General features: G+C 45.1%; 1 protein-coding gene across 6 annotated transcripts in view; it reads left to right on the forward strand.

Annotated features, from left to right (window-relative positions):
• Nucleotides 1-18444, forward strand: part of TMEM131 (transmembrane protein 131) — a 238590-nt gene extending 220146 nt beyond the window's left edge. For 3 of the 6 annotated variants that reach the window (XM_017524072.2, XM_017524073.2, XM_017524076.2), the window contains 9 exons: nt 2729-2856; nt 8517-8641; nt 8851-9000; nt 12889-13054; nt 14154-14275; nt 14379-14475; nt 15317-15414; nt 16017-16177; nt 17391-18444. In XM_017524072.2, coding sequence (XP_017379561.1) covers nt 2729-2856; nt 8517-8641; nt 8851-9000; nt 12889-13054; nt 14154-14275; nt 14379-14475; nt 15317-15414; nt 16017-16177; nt 17391-17675 — 1332 coding nt within the window. In that variant the 3' untranslated portion in view covers nt 17676-18444. The remainder of the gene's footprint in view (nt 1-2728; nt 2857-8516; nt 8642-8850; nt 9001-12888; nt 13055-14153; nt 14276-14378; nt 14476-15316; nt 15415-16016; nt 16178-17390) is intronic. The other 3 variants (XM_017524074.2, XM_037736938.1, XR_001823702.2) reach the window with 3 other exon arrangements.
• The last annotated feature ends 2646 nt before the right edge of the window (nt 18445-21090 follow it).

Below are 21090 nucleotides of genomic sequence, written 5' to 3' on the forward strand. Positions count from 1 at the left end.
GTAAATAGATTTCAAATCTAAACTCATCCTAATATAGCCTTTAATGTTGTAGGACAGAATTTCTTTTACAGTTTTAGTCTAGTAACCAAGGAATCACTTCATACAGATTTCCAGCTGTGTCATTCACATGCATTAATGTTTAAAATGAAATTTACATGTAACTTACTTTCAACTCAGCTGTTTTCCCTTTTGCAGTTTCTCACTGTTTGCTATGGTGCTCTGTCTACCCCTCACCCAACTCCTAACTAGTGCTGGAGCTCTGTACTTCATAGTGCTTTAACCAGTTACTTCAGAGAAGCAGAAAGCCTTCTGCTAATGTTTGAGTGAAATTCCAGCAGTTTGAACCCTGCGCATCAGCGTTTGGAAGGCATTTTCAGCACAGGCTTTCTGCACAACCTTCTCCCACTTCCCTTCCCATCTGCTGGCCTCTTCCTGCTCACCCCCTTACAGCCCCCTCTCCAGCAGCCCCCAGCGGCCAGTGTTCTGTGCTCATCCACTGGTGTCATTCTTAGCTCCCTGTTGTTCATTCCCTTTGGTGTGTCCCAGCTCCTTCCAGCTCAGAACTCACATTCTTCATGAGGCCTCCTTGTCTGGTTACTACGCCGTCCCCTCCAACGAGTTGTCATTCCTCCTGGTCAGCAATCTGCATAGAGGCCATGTGCTTTTATTTCTCTGCAACTGACCTCAGTTTGTCAGTTATGTGTATTTTCTTCCCAACTAAATCACAACTTGGATAGGTCATTTTCTCTTGCATGTCTTTTCCAATTCTGTTCTACTCATTCAGTCAACACATAGGAATTGAGCACCCATGTGCCAGGCCATGTGCTAGGTGCCTAGGCAACAACAGTGGACAAAAAGACCACGTCCTTGTCTTCGAAAAATTCATGGTTTACAAAGTACCTGATGGGTCAAGTATTCAAGAAAGACTTCATGAATAACTCAAAATAGTTTCAAACGATGTGTGAGCCAGGGAGATGTTTTAGCTCTAACTCTGGTTATTTACTCTTGACAGTTAAATAGATTCACCTGGTGTGACCTATTAAAATCCCAGCTGTCTTAATAATCATAAATTGTAAAGCTCTTGGGTCGAACCTGATTCACCAATGCTTATAGCTCTCCTCACAGTCATCACTGTCCCCCTTCGCTGAGTATGTCCTTCCGCATCTGTCCTGCCAGAGCTTCCTTGAACATGGTATTTCACAGATTGTCTGGGGCAGAGAACCAGGTTACATTTAGTTCACAGCCCACTCCACATGCAGCTCCCCAGGTGAGTTCAGCAATACCTGAGTGCAACCTGGACAACATGGTGAAACCCTGTTTCTACAAAAAAATACAAGAATTAGCTGGGGGAGGTAGCATGCACCTATAGTCCCAGCTACTCAAGAGGCTGAGGCAAGAGGATCACTTGAGCCCAGGGGTGACAGAGTGAGACCTTGTCTCAAAAAAAAAAAAACCCTCCAGACACACACACACACACACAATACATGAGTGGATATATACCCTGTTCAGGAGACAGGTCCACTGATCTCACACTTGGTTGCTGCAGCAATGTCAGATTGCCACAGAAATACATAGGGAAGTTCTGTATTTTCCTGGTCCTGGCTTGGCCGGGTGAGTAGCACAGCTTTAAGATGCATCTTGGGTGTGGCCACTCAGTCCAGATTCCACATTCAAGCAAGCAGGACAGCCCTTCTGTGCTGCTGCAGTGGCCAATAACATCTGCAGCAGAGGTCCATCTTGGCCTCTGTCATGTGTCTCCCTCCTGCTAGACTTCACCATCCTTAGGGAGAGAAACTGGGCCCTGTTGGTAACCCCATGGCCTGGCACAAAGCGGGTGACCCATAAATGTGTGTGGATGAAGTAGATGAATAGCCCCTCCCATTGGTGGAGCAGCTGTTAGCTTAGAATCGAACTAACCGGAATCCTGTCACAGTCACAGGGGAGTGGGTACGGCCCCTGCGTGCTGCTAGCTCTGCTCTATTGTCCTGAGAGTTGTGCTCAGGATAGGGTGTGTGGCTAGAGTGTTTGACTTTACACTGAAGTCTCTAATGAACTTTTCTTAGAAGGAAATACAGTGTTTTACTCCCCAGTGCCTGAAAAGAAGCTACCAATTTGCCCCTGCCACTGCCACCACCACCCCCAGTAAGGATATGAGTATAAATTAAAATAACATTCTTTATAACTCCGACTCACCAAAACATAGTCAAGACAAATTGTATTTATTTTGTGTTTTTTATTTTTATTTTTATTTTTGAGACAGAGTCTCACTCTATTGCCCAGGCTGGAGTGCAGTGGCACGATCTTGGCTCACTGCAACCTTCACCTTCCAGGTTCAGGCGATTCTAATGCCTCAGCCTCCCAGGTAGCTGGGATTACAGACATGTGCCACCATGCCCAGCTAATTTTTTGTATTTTTAGTAGAGACAGGGTTTTACCATGTTCCCCAAACTGGTCTTGAACTCCTGAGCTCAGGCAATCTGCCTGCCTCAGCCTCCCAAAGTGCTGGGATTACAGGCATGAGCCACTGCACCCAGCCAAGACAAATTAAAGAAGGCCAAAAAATTGAGAGAACAACAGTGAAGATAGATTTGAAGAAGGAGTTTGTTGTTTTTACATATATGATGTATATATTTGTTACATCTTTGATTTTGTGTCTATATCTTAAAATGGAACTAATTTCAGTGATTTTATTAATTCTTTTCAGCAATTAAGTGTCCATTTTTTACAGGATACAGAAAAGCAAAAGGGAAAACAAGCCATGCCTGAAAAACATGAAAGTGAAATGTCTCAAGTGAAGCAAAAAAGCAAAAAACTTTTAAATATTAAGAAAGAAATCCCAACAGATGTGAAACCCAGGTGAGAGAAATAAATGTACGGAGAAATAAGGTATATAAAGAAGTTGCTGACGAAAGCCAAGTGCTGTTTTGATTTCATTGGCTGGTTGGCTTTTAAGGGGATTTGTAGGAAAATCCAGGTGCTGCATCATATTCCTCTTGGGATTTTTGACACCTGATGTGCACTGTTGTTGACTTGGGGACAGCCATGTGCTTCTCGGGTCAGACATGCTGTGGGCAGAGCTCACAATCTGTTGTGAAAACTTAGAAGGAAAATTTCCATTGGTGATTCAGTCCCAGGCTGAAATCCATTTTACTTCTGCATAAAGATAACCTTGATGATTAAACCACAGGTACAAGCACAACTTTCCTCCAAAAGAACTCTGAGTTTGTTGAATCATTAACCCAGTTCGGATCTAGAATTCTGTGCCATAAAACTTGGAAAAGTTTACCTTAAAAATGCTTCAGGGCAGGTGTCACCAATCAGAAGATTCTACCATTAAACAACTCCAGTTCATCCCCATGGGATGGGATTCAGGTGGCCCCCACAGGGAGGGCTTATGCAGGTGGTTCCCCAGGGAGATGAGTAAGTTGAACTATTGGGTTACTAACTGAAGTTACTTTACATTTTCATTAAACTTTGGCTCAGCATCTACCTGATAAGTTAATTTTAGTGTTGGTATGTCAGTAATGCCTTTCCTGGTTCATCTTAAAGAACTGTCATCAGCGTGGGAGCCACCTTGTGGGTAGTGATCAGTGGGAGGTGATCGAGGAAGCTGAAGAAATTAAGTATAAATTTAAAAGGAAGGCATGGCTTGTCTGTCATCGTTAAGTGTGGGCCTTGGATTTGTGGAAGGTCTGTTCTTACTCTGATCCTGGGAATCATACTTGAGCTCTGCAAAAACACCACTAACCTAGACTCCGTAGATTATACAGCTTCCGGCAGGGCCAGTCCTGTTCTGTAGAACCCAAAAGCTAGTAAGAAATTACTGATTACTGCAGCAAAATTTAACCTTGTCCCTGAATTTACGAAATAATATAGTATGTGGCGATTATTAGTAATGAAATACTTGTACCTAAAATTTACTCTTTTGTGGAAATTGTTAGTTCAAGTGACCCAGCCCCACAGTTTGTTGAGAGCAGTCTGGCCCAGGTAGAAGGAACGTCAAGCAGAGTGGTGTGAGGTGGCTGATAGTTTGAGGGGGAGAGAGAAAAGGAGACCACCTCTTCTGAAGAGGAGGTTCACATACATGGATCTCTCTTGAGAGAAATCCACCTGAGGCGCCAATATCCTGGCACCCTAGGACAGGAATAACACTGGGCTATTGGCTAGAGATTCTTCTTCTAGGTCTTTTTCAGATTTAGGTGACTGATCAGATATTTTAAAGTCAATGAGGCCAATAAGTCCAAATAATGAAAATCCGAGTTTTAACATTTGCAGAAATCTTGTGAGGTAAATAGACATGCAATATTTCCTATGATCATAAGTTTTTAAACCAGTGCTTCTAAGAATTATCTTAGAGATACTATTCCATAGGTGACTGTCACCAAATTGGCCCTGTTTATTAACCCTGATGCCTGAGCTTAGTATTTTTTAAGCAGATAGAACACATTAATCCTAATCCCCCATCCCTGTTCCACTGATTTATGTTGTATTCTGACTTTTTTTTTTACAAGTTGACCACTAGCAAATTTGCATTTGAAAAATTAGTCAAAGACATCACTTGAGTGTCACTACTTTTGCAAGATATTTAGTTCTCTGGTAAACCAAAAAGCTTAGAGTGGTCAGTCCTGAACTGCCCAGTCAAGGGTCAGTTATAGCAATAACTCGTGTTCTCTCAATGTGTAGTTAAAAGATAAATCATTACCAGGACACAATTCAAGCCATGTGCTTGAAATTGTCTTTTGTAACTGGAGAGATCTATATGCAACCTGTCTTCTAATCTCCGTTATCTAACCTGTTTAAACTAACTGATCTGTTGTTTTTCTGAACTCAAGGATGAAAGTATTGAGAGTCAGAATTTATTAATCAATCAATTTATCAATAAAGACTTTTTTTTAATAACAGGAGAAGGTTGGCTTTCTGAATAGAGCCATTCTCTGACTCCACTCTGTTCTGTTAGTAAATGTCAGACACTGTCACTCAGAATCACTAGCTTTAGTGATTCCTGAAATTTCTGTCACCTTTTAGTGTGTTAATATATGATCCCACATATCTGAAAGACATGTGCACATCTTTTAATAAGATATATTATTAATAAGGCGTATATCATCACTTTCTTTTGGAAGCTTTATAAGAGGTGACAAAGCCAGAGGAGTGGCTCAGCCCCATCCATCCACACTCCCAAGAGTTGACCTCAAAAAAATCACTTCCTAGGAAATACTGTGGGGCTGCAGCAACAGAAATCTGATCTAACCATGTTTTCCACCTGTGGCAACATAGAAATGGGCCTGCAGACCTCCAGAAGACTGTATTCTATGTCAGAGATGCCAAGGAATGGGAATCAGATCTCAGGCACTAAAGATTTCTGCAGACCCAGGAAGGGCCCAGGGCATCCTTGCTCTAGGACTCTGAGTATCCACTGATGTTTTTGTTTTTCTATTTGTTTGTCAACAGTATATGTTTACATAAATGTAATAATCTAAAATAACCAAAAGATATTAAGTAGATAAACTAATCATATTCTAAAAATCTGCATAAATACTTGCTCAACTCAGGGCCAAGGGCCATGGACACCACACTGCACGTGCCAGCCCCAGACCTGTCAGCACAGAGAAAACACTGCTGTACTGTTGGTCATTGTCCCTAGCCCTCTCCTAAGCTCTGCCTCTCTCCTCCCCAGACAGGGGTGTATACTGTGTATTACAGAAATAAAAAATAGGCCATGCTTGAGTTAGGTGTAACATTGTGAAAAGCAAAAATAAGAATGTGACACCTCAGAATATTTTTTAAAAAGTTGTGAAAAAGTGGGGGGAAATATATTATAAAAAATAGGCCAGGAGTGGTAGCTCATACCTATAATCCCATCACTTTGGAAGGTCAAGGCGGGAGGATTGCTTGAGCCCAGGAGTTCAAGACCAGCCTGGACAATGTAGCAAGACCGCAACTTACAAAGTTTTTTTCTTTTAAATTAGCCATGTTTGGTGGCACACACCTGTAGTCCCAACTACCAGAGAAGCTGAGGCAGGAGGATTGCTTGAGCCCAGGAGTTAGAGACTGCAGAGAGCCATGATTGTACCACTGCACTCTAGCCTGGGCAACAGAGCAAGACCCTGTCAATAAATAAATAAAGCCTGGCATCTGAACCACTTTTCTGTTTTTCCTTTTTAAAAAGAATCACTTCAGGCCAGACATGGTGGCTCACACCTGTAATCCCAGCACTTTGGGAGGCTGAGGAGAGCAGATCACCTGAGGTCTGGAGTTCCAGACCAGCCTCGCCAACGTGGTGAAACCCCATCTCTGTTAAAAATACAAAAATTAACCAAGCATGGTGGCACACACCTGGAATCCCAGCTAATCAGGAGGCTGAGGCAAGAGAATCACTTGAGCCTGGGAGGCAGAGGTGCAGTAAGCCAAGATTGTCCCATTGCACTCCAGCCTGGGTAACAAAGTAAGACTGTGTCTCAAACAAACAAGCAAAAAGAATCACTGAAATTAAGTCGGCTGTTACTCATTTTATTCAGAAGCCTTAAAAGAGATTTCTTAATAGAGATCATCTGACTTAATTTAGGACGTATGAATCAGTAAAAATAACAGTAGTTGTCTGGCACCTTTTTTCTTAAAAACCAGTTACTTTTACAGTGGTACAGAATTACGTTTTGTATAAATAGATACCCACACACTTAAAAATAGATCTCACCCACACCACCTCCACCACCACAGAGGGCTGGTATCTACTATGGGAGCCTTTGGGGGTTTTTTTTTAGAAGATGGAGTTTTTAATTAATACTGTCAGTCAAGAGTGGAAGAAGGACAAAAGATTTTATAACACTGTAGCATTCATCATCTGCCCCATAAACAGTGGATTTTTCACTTCAGTTTGTTATTTTACCTGAAACTCTACCTGTTTGGGCTAATGGAAACCCTTTGGGTTTTTGGTTTGCTCTCTTACAAATTCCAGATATAATACCTACTTATTATGGAAAATTTGTGAAATACAGAGAAGTAAAAGAATGAAAAGAAAATGTCCTTTGACCCTACTACCTTATAAAATGTTTGTAAATAGCCTTCTTAAATGTATTTATTTATGAGCTCACACTTCACATGGGGGATGTTGGGGAGCAAGGGTGTTGTGGTACCATTAGGTCTGGAAAGTTTGAACTCTTCTCACCTTTGAAATCTGCTGTGAATGAGCACAGTGGATTGCCTCTGACCTGGAACTTAGCTGACATGCACTATATCCTGTGAGTGAGGATGTGGGGTGGGAGGACAGAAGGCAAGGTGGTGTATGAAGAACTTGGAAGATGGTGCCAGGAGGGTTGGGAGCAGGAAGCACACTGAAGTGTGGAAAATGTTGAAGAGTCATCCATTTTACACCGTCTGTGTAGACTTTGTGGGTTTGTAATGAAAAGCTGGCTCTCAGCTCAGCCCTGAACTAACAGCTGTCACCAGGAAATCCCTGAGGATTCTTGGAAAATTTCTCCAAAGGAGCCCCTGGGCTCTCTGCGCTGCATCTCAGCTTTTGCTAGAAAAGGTCCTTCTTGGACCACATTAGCTAAGCTCCTTCTGGAGGTCCTCCCAGTCCCAGATATGGTCTTGGTGGGCATTAGAGATGCGACTTCATAAAGATTGCCTTTGTAGCCCATGTAGGTACTCCACTCACAGTGCTGTCTTCCATGAGCCAGCTACCCAGTTCATTTCTTTCAGAGATTCATTCTTTACGGCTGCTGTCTCCCAGCAGGTTTTCCTGTCCTTATTGATCTTTGAAAACTTAAGATAGCCTATCATGCTTCCCATTTTGTGTGGCTGAAAGGAAGTTGAGAGTCAATTAATTGTCTTATTTATGCATGCTTATTATCTTAAGCTTATCTCAGAGTCTTTGAGAAAGCATCTCATGTCACTCTAAATAAATCAATTTAAAAACTATTTAAATGTTTTGCCTAAGATTAACCCAAGCTCAAGAATAAGAAAGAAAATTCATCCTAGCCCACTCCCTGCAGTAACCAGGAACTTAGCTCTGGGTCATCTTATAATTTTTATGAGAAAAATGTGTTCAGTTTTGAATAGTGGAACCTTTAATATCATAGATCAGATCTTTCAAAATCTTCATGTTCAGGAATCTTACTGGTGGTAGTCTAGATGCTGGGAGAGACTCACAAGCAAAGTGACTGCACTTTCAGCCCTGAGCAGCAAGTTGGTGCTAAGGGTTTTCTTTCTCCGCCTTATCTGAGATAGATCCTTCCTTCCTGCTACATATTATTAAATAATGGACCTCAGTTCATTGTCAACACTCAGTGTAGCAAAGGTTCAATCTGCAATTGCTGAATGTCTGCTGGGCAGTCTTAGCTACAGTGCTGGGCATGCAGCCAGTCCTGAGTTAGGACCAAGAGTAGGTAACACCCCAGGAAGCCACATTAGCTTCCTACATGCAGTTGCATTGCAGAAGAATTACAATCTTGATGACTTCAGTCCTCCAAAACAAAGGAATAAATTTGTATTTTCCATCCATGATTGTCTTTCAGTTCATTAGAACTACCATATACTCCCCCTTTGGAAAGTAAGCAACGTAGAAATCTCCCAAGCAAGATTCCTCTTCCAACTGCATTGGCAGGTGGATCCAAATCACGAAATTCCCAGAAAACAAAAGGTACTGTCATTTTGTTCTCTGTGATCATGTCTTCCAGATCTTTTCATAGTGCACTATATTAATAATTGTTGTGCATTATCAGTAAGCAATCAGTAGTTATTGTAAGGCTTAAGGCTGTGTTCTTGTTCTCTTTAGAAGGTTTATTGAAATAGACCTAAAAGAAAGGAGTTATCCTTCATTAACCATGTTCTTTTCTGATTTTTGTACAGGTACAAATAAGTTAGTGGATAACAGACCGTCTGCCCTAGCAAAATTCCTCCCGAATAGTCAAGAATTAGGCAACACCAGTAGCTCAGAGGGTGAAAAAGACTCTCCTCCACCGGAGTGGGATTCCGTTCCAGTTCACAAACCCGGCAGCTGTAAGTATAGTGGTTATACTCACAGGGCTCCACTTACCCACAGCCCACCCCACTCTGGAACTCTACAGGGGCATGCTGCTTTAAAGGGAGACCCATTGGCAGTGCTTTGCCAGCCAAGAGTCCATGCCCCTGTAGAGTTAACTAGCCTAGCCAGTGGCAAAACTGCTGTAGGCTGAAATCAATCCTGGTAAGATTATTTATATCAGGGTTATCATTAAACAGTTCACATCAGGGCTTTTTTTTTTTTTTTCAGGAAGCTGGTATACTAGCACACCACTGCCCAATGTGCAAAATGGAATGGTCTGTTTGGAGTGGTTAATCTTCTAAAGAATTGTTTGCTTTACAAAAGCATTAACTTTACCTGATGAGTTCCTCATTTATAGTGTACCTGTTTTTGTAAAAATTCCATTTCCTCCTAACTTCACCCACGCCTTTTTACATAAGCAACCTACACAAAGGTTTTGTTATTTTTCTCACTACCTTCTTGACCTTGTTTCTCCAGTGTAGCCTGCAGTAAATCAAGACGGTAAGCACAGTCGACTAAAATAGAAGTCCTCACCCTATAGACACTTGACCTGAAAAAGGGGATAACAGAGACCAGAAAAGGTAGGGGCTAACAACAGGGATTTGGGATCAAGAGAGGTCCTTAGGACTGATTGGTCCACACTCACCGCTGTGTTCAAGTGTACCAGAAGGCAAGTAAGGAAGAAGGGGTGCAGTCAGGTTTGAGCAACAGTCAGGTCATTGAAGGTGAAGGGCAGGCTCATTGGGTTGAATGAGGGCAGAGACCCTGGAGGCTCGGATAGGGCGTCCACACTCTAGCCAGGATGTGTAGATACATCCTGGAAAGAGATGCCCTCTGAGATATATCCTGTAGCCCTATTTGCCATGAGACATTCTGGCACCTTTTAATACTACTTTTTGCCTGGGGTGAGATACAATCCTAAATCCTCATTGACTCAAGAAATTGAAGAGACCATGGGTGGCCCGTGTGTCCAGGTGGGATGCTTCTGCTTCCTAGAGCCCCCTGAGGTTTCCGCTGGCCGTTGGCCCTTGGCTTGACACTCCATGATTTAGGCAGTTCCCCTTTAAACAGATGCCACTTTAAGCAACAGAACACAGTCCCCGGAGCCAGTTTCACAGGGGTGTTCTGAGACCCAGTGAAGTGACACGAGCCCTGCTCGTGACGTAACAACACAAGCACACAGAATCATGCTGCCAGGAGAGCAGGCGACAGTCAGACATAGCCACAAACTGGCTGGCAGCACCCCACCTAATGGCACCTGAGCCATGTATTGGCATCATTCCTCAGTGTGGAGGGGAAAGGATGACAGGACCCAACTCCAGGCAGGAGATTTTGGTGCCACCCCTCGGGGGAGGAATGTGGGAAATGGCAGGCCAGCCATCTGGAGGAGGAACTATGAAGAGCCCAGTGCTGCAGGCCTCAGTTTCCTGCCTGGCTCTTCCACAGAGGCCGGCTGGTGCATCTGAGCATGGTGCTTCAGGAAGAACTCCATGGTGTGCAGTTGGGGAAGAGGCGCAGAGCTTATCTTCTCAGCCCACATCTGTGCAGTCCTTTTGTGTTTTTCCATCCAAGCAATCCCTTACATTGGTTCCAAGCCCAGTGACCTCTCTGCTGTCACTGCCAGCCTTACTAGAAAGTTCCAGCAGAGATCCACTCGATAGAGTATGGGTGGAGGAAACCTGCGAGAGTCCCTCCCACACACTCTCCATCACTTGTACCTATTTCCTCTGCCCCCGTTTTCTCATCCTCTTTTCTCCCACTGCCTGCCTTGGTGTTTCATCTTGCTTAGACCTGAAGTTCTACGAGCGCCGTTAGCAGTGCCGAGCTTAGTGCAGTTCTTGGGGTGAAAGCGTTGGTCCCACTCAAGACTGTGCAGCCAGCATGTGGCAGTAGTCACTGGGGGAGTTGTGCAGCCTGTGTAAAGATCTCTGCCTCCCAACTAGCACCTCTTGGCATGGTACCCTGTACCATACAAGTTGTGGAGAAAATTCTCCTTGAATAATTTCATTATTTAAAAATAGAAAAAATACAAAAGGGTTATTAAAAGGAAAGGCAAATCAGAAGCCACAAAGGAAAAATTTAATAATATTTGAATCAAAACGTTCTCTAATTGCACCCACTGTGCTATTGGTATCTCCTCTGCTTCTCCCTCAAGCACTGTTCCGTGGGGGCTTTTCCTAACTTCCCTTTGCTTTCCCTGTTTCATTCCATCATTACTGTCTTGGGAGCATTTGCAGCACTGAGCCCTGTGAAACACATTCCACCCACGAGAGCTGCCAGCATCTTTCCCTAGGACAGGCACCTCGGGTGGTTGAAGCATACGCAAAATGGGGCTCCAAGTGTGGGTGGAGAATGAGGGAATGTGTCACTGCAGGAGCAGGGGAAGGCCAGAGAAGGTGGCTAGGGAAGGGTCAGAACAGTACAAATAGCAAGCTGTCAGTGTAGACGTTGTGTCAGATGGGAGGCCTCAGAGGAGCCTGAGGGGGACATAGAGATTTGAGCAGGGCTTGTACAGGAGACTGGTGCGAGACATGTCCTGAATGTGGGCATCAGGTCAGCAGATCCACAGAACCAGCAAGGAGGGGGCCCACATCATCAAGGGTGAGGGTGGGCGGCTGGGAGACAGGACCGCCTGGCACCGGCAGCACTGGGGAAGGTGGGAGAGAAGGTAGCAGGTGGCCCTAAGGATGAGGAGTGGAGAGCATGGGCTTCGAAGAGAAGGCTGCTTTGCTCAGCAGGGCCACGCTGGAGTCTTGACCCAGCCACAGCATGGAGAGCCTTATTCTAGCTCTGAGTCCTGGGGGTGAGGAATAAGCAGCTTGTGCTGGAGAGTATCACCAGGGAAGCAGAAGCAGCAGGCAGAGCGGCTGCAGTGTGGCAGTGAGGGACAGGGTAAGTGGAGCACGGTGTGCTCAGGGCATGCAGAAATCTCACAGGGCCTGAGAGGCCAGCCAGGGAGCAAGGGGGAGGATGCCCAGTTGGGCAGGCCTGGGCTAAGGATCATGACCCGTGGTGATGGGAGTTCGCAGGGCCCAAGCCCTTCCTCACCTTCTTCCTCTTGCAGTAGCTACAGCAGCACCAAGTTGCACACAAGAGATGTGCAAAATGATACATTTTTCTGATAAAAAACTATACATATTTCCATTTACTGGATATAGAATACTCTTTTATGACTGAAATTTTTAATTTTTTTTTTTAAGAGATGGGGTCAGGCTGGAGTGCAATAGTGTGATATAGCTCACTGCAGCCTCCAACTCCTGGCTCAAAGCAATCCACCCACCTCAGCTCCCCAAAGTGCTGAGGTTACAGGCCCGAGCCACTGTGCCAAGCCTGTTTTAGATTTTTAAAACAGGTGTATAGATATTACTTTAAAGAACACACCATATGCAAGGAGCTGTTATCCTTATAAAATAAGGATCAGAGCTGCACATCCCAGTTACGCCGACAGAGTGGCATTACCGAACTTGGGCATTCAGCCTAGAGCACTGCACCTCGCACAGCTGTAAACTGCATGTAGGCACGAGGCTTTTCCAGGTCCCCAGGCAGTGGCCTCAGCTGTCCACCCCTGGAGGATGTGGAAGACCCTCCTCCCCTGCCTGAGGTGGGAGAACTGAAGACTTTAAAGGTCACCACGCAACACAGCAGGGACAGGGCACACGCTTGCTCCCTCAGATCCCCCAGTGCAGAGACATGTGGCTGCTTTCTCTTTAAAACCTGTTAAACAGAACACATCTAAGAGCTTTCGTTTGTTGTCTTTGTAAAAGCGCTTGAGTTCTGCATAGTCTTAGAGAACATAAAAAGTGATTTGAAAGAGTACTAATCAAAGCACCACATTAATGAGCCCTTTTCTTTTTAATTTCCAGCTACTGATAGTCTTTATAAACTTTCTCTGCAAACCCTCAACGCAGACATTTTCTTAAAACAACGCCAGACCTCACCGACACCTGCCTCCCCGTCTCCCCCAGCCGCCCTTTGCCCCTTCGTGGCCCGGGGCAGCTACAGCAGCATCGTCAACAGCAGCTCCAGCAGGTAGGCCTGCTGCTTGCTTTCCATTCCTCAGCTCGAAACGTGCCTAAAAACCGATGTCACGCCCTTTAAATGTAAACAGCCACCCCAGACCACTGTCTGGTGTTACTTTTGAGAGCTGCGGGCTTGTGTTGGCCCCTTTACCTGGGGTCCACTCCCCCTTCCTGCTGCTGTGCTCATGCCCAGCTCCAACAGTAACCCCATTCCCATTCTAATTCATTCATTCTTCCCACCCGTGGACCAAGAAATGCATCATTTAATTCACTAGAGTGATATTCTCATTGAGGCGCCAATGAACGTCTACTAAGCATTACATGAAGACCTAAAGGGAATTCCTGTGAGGTGGGAATACGGGTTTATGTGACACTAATTTTGGCCTTTGGGCAGTTTAGCTTAGGACTTAGAAGGTCTGGATCTGGTCCAAGGCTGTTATGCTGGGTGAGGGGATGTGTGCACCCTGGAGGGTAACCTCCTGACCACGCAGACAGGATGCAGGAACCATGCTGTTCTGTGAGGCACAGAGCCTCGCTCACGTCCATCTGACACAGTGTAGCACAAGCCTGATGGTCACGGATGGCATTCTCACCGTGTGCCTTGGCGTGGCGTGGGTTTCTGTGCACCGCATCCACTGGCCAGCCTGGGGGCAGGTCCTCCCCGCCTTGCCCAATAGGCAGTAACCACTGAGGCTGGGGGAGCCATCCTGCTTAGGGAGCCTGGCAGGGAAGGAGACTTCTGAGACCCAGCCCTGCCCAGTGTCAGTGCCTGCCCTGCTCGTGCTCCCCTCTGCGTTTCCTGCCGAGCAGCTCTCTAGCATTTTTCACTAAAGTGAGATTGAAGCCTCTGCCAGTTTGTAAATTGTGATCCCACCCTGGTCTCTTTCATAGTGATCTTTTGTTTTCTTATCTTTCCTCAGAAACCCCTCTATTTCTATCTGGTTAAGTGATCTGAGGCCCCAGAGCATGGGACACGAGACTGACCTATGCTCTGTGACCTGCCCCGCTGCAGAGAAGCCCACTCAGGGCTCAGTCCTGCCAGTCCCACACCTCCCTGAGATAGGGCACTGCTGATGAGGAATGAGCTCTCTCTTTGCTTCTTTTTCCAGTGACCCTAAAATAAAGCAGCCAAATGGAAACAAACACAAGTTGACAAAAGCAGCCTCGCTCCCAGGCAAGAATGGCAACCCCACTTTTGCTGCAGTCACAGCCGGTTATGACAAGAGCCCAGGTCAGTGCCTTTGCTTCAGAGACCTTCCACATCAGGCACCAGGCCTGGTGGAATGACCTCTGTTCTGATGTGCCTTCTATTGATTCAGCCTCCATTGTTGCAGGTGGGAATGGCTTTGCTAAAGTTTCTTCAAACAAAACAGGTTTCTCCAGCAGCCTCGGCATTTCACACGCTCCTGTTGACAGCGATGGCTCAGACAGGTACAGTAGGCCACCACTAGAAAGAAGGCTGCTTCTCAAGTCGGATTAGCGCCTTTTATCCATAAATGGGTTTCAGGGCATTTTTCTCCTAATTTACAAGGAGGCATTTGTCAGAAGTGGTCTAGTGCCTCTAAGAAACAGTGTCTGCTGGGTAGAAGCAGAAAGCCAGCTGCTATGCCTTCCCCGGGGGAGACCAGATAGAGAGAGGGGGAGCCCACACCTGTCTCAGCCCGGCAGACACACATTAAACCTCTCTCTCCTCCATCTCCTGGTCTGTGGGAAGAGAGGATGTGATCTGGTCGTTAGAGTAGAAGAGCAAAAGTTGTTTGGGAGGAAGGAAATGTGGAGTGAATACAGACAATTTATAGTAAATGACTGGCCACGCCCCTTTCTTGAACCAGAGGGGGTTTTTTTTTTTTTTTTTCTACCTGGTGTAGTGACCCACAGAAGTCACCTTGGTTGACTTTCCCAGATAAATAACAATTGAGCCCCAATTTACCTCCTTGGCAGTAATAGGAAATCAGTCCTAGATTTAAAGTAGTTTTTAAATAAATCTTCCATTATCAAAAAGCAAACCAAAGGAAAAAAACGTTTCTCTGCAAAACACTTGCTTAGAACCAGGCTGTGAGCTAGTGATAGGGCATCCAGAGCTCTGAGGCTCACTCTGGCTTAATCCTGTGGTAAGCAGCCATTGTTCAGCTCCTCCTTTTGTCTTTGTTTTTAATATTTGAGTACCCCCAGTTGAGCAATGTCTCCTGTTTGTGAAGCTGTGCACTATGGATCCGTTTTCACTAACCATCATACATTTTTGTGTATTGCGTTTTCCTCTTGTAACGTTTAGCTCGGGTTTGTGGAGTCCCGTCAGCAACCCAAGCAGCCCTGACTTCACTCCCCTCAATTCATTCTCCGCCTTTGGAAATTCTTTTAATCTAACTGGTGGTGAGTGTTTAACACTAGACGTGTAACTAATAACCCTGTGGACAGAGGAAGGGAGAGGAGGTATGGTTTTGTGTCTTGGAGAACACAGCACAGCAGCCCTGTGGAAGGAAGCTCCCTGGGAAGGGTCCCCTCCCCTCCTCCTCCATCTCCCACACCGACAGCCCAAAGGGGCAGTGAACCGAGTTCGACACTGTGTACATATGCTAGTTGGTGTGAATTTCACAGCAGGTATTGAAGGGCTTCACAGAAGGCTTCTGTTCTGAAATGGGACCCCTGAGCATGCCAGGGGTCCTCTTCTTGCTATCCAGAACTAGAGGTCACCATGGAAGCTTTGCATTAGCTATCATGTGAGGGGGGGAATGTTTACATTTGGATGTCATCGGTGGCATAAGTATGGGTGGCATATCAGATTGTGTGCTGTGCACTTGAGCTCTGGAGGACCTCCCTGCCCCTATTCCCTCTGGGCTGTGGTGGGCTGGTGAAGTGAGTGTGGTGGCTCCAGGAGCCATGGTGGGAGGTACACCATTGAGTGAGGCCCCATCTTGCTCTAGAAATCATGGCAAAACCAAATATGGACTTGATAACTGTTACTTTATTTTCAGAAGTTTTCAGCAAACTTGGATTATCTCGATCATGCAATCAGGCCTCACAGAGGAGCTGGAACGAGTTTAATAGTGGCCCTTCATACCTTTGGGACTCGCCAGCGACAGACCCCGGTCCTTCCTGGCCAGCCAGTTCTGGCTCCCCGACCCACACAGCCACAGTGAGTACTTGGGGCCAAAGCCTGGCCCTGGCCCACTCACCCACCATCTCTGCCATTGCTGTCACATGGGTGGCACTGGCATAGTTACAAACAACAAACGGCAGCATCAGAGGGGTGGGTTAGTACTTTTATTGTTTCCATTGCTTTGTCTACATATTCTGTCACAGTGACCAATAATGCCCTCCAGAGCCATTACAGTTAGGAAGTTTCAGGAAGATCAACTGAACAGCTATGAGGTTGGTCTCTGGAGTTCCTCCTAATAGATCAAGGGCATTTTCTGCCTCTTCCCAACCTATAAATGGACCACATGGGTGACCATAGGCCTGTGGCGGGTTCAGATGGCTGAGGGAAGACTTCAGCGTCTGTGCGATGCAGTCACTGGGCTCTCAGGAACAAGCTGGATGTTACATTGACTTTGTTGCTGAGAAGCACCTGTCTCTTAGCTTAGACTTTCTAGAGTGCATTTGTTTGCTTCTTGGCTAAAGTCTTGCAAAGATAATACTCCAAAAGAGTATTCTTTCCAAGGAAACTAATTAGCGGTTTTGGCTTCCACAAAATTGTGGCAGAAAAATATGACCCCACTGCATTTGCCTCTTTGTTCTCAGTGAAACCAAATTAGACACACAGGGTTTCGTGATAGATATTTCAACTACATAGATTCCAAAGTTTGTCCTCATGTGTAATTATTCAGGCATCTTTTTTAAAACCACCTTAACCACTCTTTAAAAGAGAAGTCAGCAAACTTTCTATAAAGAGTCAGATAGTAACTATTTTAGGCTCTGAAGGCCATGCTTCACCTCTGCCATTGCAGTGCACAAGTAGCCACAGATAGTGCACAGGGAGATGGGCCATCTGTGTTCCAATACAACTCTCTTTTAAATATCACAGCCAGCTGTCACGGTGGCTAATGCCTTTAGTCCTAGCACTTTGGGACGCTGAGGTGGGAAGATCACTTGAGCCCAGGAGTTTGAGGCTTCAGTGAGCCATGATCACACCACTGCACTCCAGCCTGAGTGATAGCGCAAGACACTGTCTCAAAAAAATCAGAACCATCTGTTCAAAAATATATATATAACATTTGTTCTAAAGTAAATAAAATGAGAGGAACGTGTACCCCAGCCTCATCTGTTCTGTAGCCTTACCCTCTTACCCCATATCCGCTTGACCCTCTGCCTGCAAGGCTCAATGCTGGATGATTTCTGTTTTCTCACAGTCAGTCCTCGGTAACACCAGCGGCCTGTGGTCCACCACTCCATTCAGCAACTCCATTTGGTCCAGCAACCTTAGCAGCGCCCTTCCCTTCACCACTCCAGCAAACACGCTGGCAAGCATCGGCCTCATGGGCACAGAAAACTCCCCTGCTCCTCATGTACCCTCCACCTCCAGTCCAGCTGATGACTTGGGACAGACCTACAACCCTTGGCGGATATGGAGCCCCACAATCGGAAGAAGAAGCTCAGACCCTTGGTCTAATTCACACTTTCCTCATGATAATTAAATTAGGCAAAAAGAAATAAACCAACATAGTAGGCCCTTGTCCCGATCATGATCTGCCAGTTTCTGAGACACCTTTTTAAGGGTCTTACTGCAGCTCCCCCTCCCCACCCTCCTCATCTTTGCAAAATAGACCCAAGCAGGGCAGGCTCAGACCACTTGCTTCTTTCAGATCTTTCTTGCAATTATGATAATACGAGATTTGCTGTTGTGCTTTTAGAGAAAAGTCTGGACTCAGCCACAAACTCTAATAAGACCTGTACATCTGAGAACCTTTCCCCTTACTGCGTTTTCACCACCTGTCTTCCCCCATGCTTTATTTATCTGTCTGAACACAGATTTGACATTACAGCTACGGAAATAATTTGAGTTGATTCAGAAGTCCTGGCATGTGACAATTTTGTTAAATTACCAAGTTTGGTTTTTAATAATTTCACAATATTATGCGCCAAGATCTAATTTTAAAACTGTATGAGGACTTTGTGCTGAAAATACAGAATATTTTTTTAAAGTAAGGCTGTCTTGGTTTAAAAGCAGATTACAGAAATGTAAGTCAACTTAAGAACAGTGAATGAATGTAAAAACATTCAGTTGAGACCATATGCATTTTCTGTGCTGTTTGTACTTGAGGTATGTAACATTTGTATACCTGAACTTATTTTAAAGATAAACCGAAATGCACATAGCCAAGTCTTGAGATACAAGATTGAATGTGTATTTCTTAAAATACAACTTTGTGTTGTACTTTGAAATAAATGATGCTTTTTTCAAAAGCTTTGACTTGTTTTGTGATTTTTTTTACACACAAGATGTATTTATTAGGATTTTCTCACACCAAAGTAAACCATCTTATCCTTGCCTTACTCTGTGGGCTTGACAGGTAAGATGGGGTTTGCTTTCTCATTGCTGGAACCGCCTGCAGTCTGATGGAGTTCTGCATGTTCCCATGGCAGTCATGGAGAGTCCTTGATCAAAAACAACTTGGAAGCCTGTTTGGATTCATCCAGTAAGCATTTTCCCTCTGCCACTATCCTAAAAGGCCTCATAAAAAGCAGTAATTGCTACCATTTGTTGAATACTAACTCTGTGTCAGGTACCTGGCTAACACTCTGGTATATGTTGGGTTACTCCATTACACTTGAGGAACCTGGCTGAGCAGTGCTGGCTCAGAGGCCCCCGGTCAGGCTGACCACAGGTTCACTCGGCACCCACTGTGCCGCCTTCCCTCTGGTCACAGTCAGCATGCTCAGGAACAGTCTGTGTCCAACTCACCACTGGCCAACCTTTACCATCCTTCAGTCTGAGGAAGTTGTGTGGTGCGAGGAAGCCAGACAGAGAAGGAGAGAAGTGGGGCACAGAGGAAAGACAGCAGGGACTCAGGGGTGGCCTGGGGGAGGGCCCTGAGGGCCACCTGCAGGAGCATACCAGCAGCACCACAGCCTGCGATGCCCCTTTCAGTTCTAAACTATGGCGGGAAGACAACGGGGGGATGCCTTGGGCTATGGCATAGGGGTTGGGGATACTGGAAACAGCTATTTACCCACTGGGATTGAATGTTATAGAAGTTTACCAGCTAATACAGCTGTACCCCAAAGCCAGGCTGGATGGAAGGCAACCTGTGTGATGGTGCACAGGTTACACATCCAAATTTTTGTGATAGTACAGGTTATACATCCAATTTTTTTTTTCTTTTAACTAGAAGTGTGTTGATCCTTTTCCAATTTTAAGACCCTTCCAACTCCTCTGTGGTCCCCACTGAGTTCACACAGACACTAGGCGAGTCTCAGTATGCCACAACCCATCAGCTGCTTTAATCTTGCCTGCTACAACTTGCTTTTCTCATCCTTTTGTTTCCAGTCTGTTGAAGCCAGCCTTTTGCTAGGTAACTAGAAGGTGCCACACATAAATGTTCTGTTGGAGGTCAGTTACATCATGAAATGGAAACCATCCCCATGAAGGTGGGAGATTTAGTCGAAATGTTGTTTGATGTGATTGTGAATCTAACCTTTTCTCTGCTTTATGCCAAAACTCAGTAGAACACACCACACTGTTTTTACAACCTACGATTTATTCCTCGGGACCAGATTTCCTGTGCAACTGGGGCTTTGGTGTGTAGGCTGATGTCAGGCCTTGTACAGTGTTAGCAGCAGGATTTCCTACATGCACTTGCACAATCGGGACAAATTCAAGGCTTGGGATTCTCTTTCTACACCAAAGCAGATAATGAGATGTAAAGCTCTGCATACAGGTGAGCTTCACGTAAACCCTCACTTAAACGAAAGAAGGGCCGGGCGCAGTGACTCACACCTGTAATCCCGACACTTTGGGAGGCCAAGGCGGGCAGATCAATTGAGGTCAGGAGTTCTAGACTACCCTGGCCAACATGGTGAAATCCCATCTCTACTAAAGATATGAAAATTAGCTGGGCATGGTGGTGTGCACCTGTAATCCCAGCTACTCAGGAGGCTGAGGCAGGAGAACTACGTGAACCCAGGAGGTGGAGGTTCCAGTTGGCTGAGATTGTGCCACTGCATTCCAGCCCACCAGAGCAAGACTTCATCTCAAAAAAAAAAAAGAAAAGAAAAGAAAAGAAAAAGCGTATTGGCAGATTTCCCCTCAGAAAGAGTATTTCAGGGATCGATCCTAAACTTGCTTCATCAGAACAATCTCCCAAGCCCCCCTACCCCCGACCAAACTCCTTTTTTAAGTTCTAATTTCACTCCATGAGCCTCACTAGCAGGCTTGAGAGAAACACTATGTGCTTGAGAAGGGGAGAAGATACAAACAAGGGTCTGTTCTGTTACTTGTGCTTTCCAAGTAACTCTAAAAGGTAGGTATTTGAGTGGCAACATACTGACCAAATCAGAAGATTTGACACAACTCTGTTTACAATGAACACTTCTTAGCTTGATAGTCTTCTTTGTACTAGGCCAAGGTTGAATTTAAAAGTAAAGGTTATGTATAAAGAATTGTATTTACATGAAATGATAATAGATGTCTATGTATTTATTTTGAGACAGGTTCTTGCTCTGTTACCTAGGCTGAAGTGCAGTGGCACAATCACAGGCTTCCTGCAGCCTTGAACTCCTGGGCCCAAGCAGTTCTCCCACCTCAGCCTCCCAAGTAGCTAGAACTACAGACACAGACCACTACATCCAGCCAATTTTTTTGATTTTTTGTAGGCACAAGGTCTTGCTTTATTGCCCAGTCTGGTCTCAAAATCCTGAGCACAAGCAATCCTCCTGCCTCAGCCTCCCAAAGTGCTGAAATTACAGATATAAGCCACTATGCCCAGGTATTTTATATGTTTATATAAGTACATACAAATAAAGATATAATGTTTTAAAAATGATTTTTACCTAAACCGTGTATTAAAGGAGTGAAATTAGAATTTGGATTTTTCCTGTGACAAACCTAAA

This window comes from Cebus imitator, unplaced genomic scaffold (assembly GCF_001604975.1).
Source record: "Cebus imitator isolate Cc_AM_T3 unplaced genomic scaffold, Cebus_imitator-1.0 Scaffold31, whole genome shotgun sequence".
Lineage (NCBI taxonomy): Eukaryota > Metazoa > Chordata > Mammalia > Primates > Cebidae > Cebus > Cebus imitator.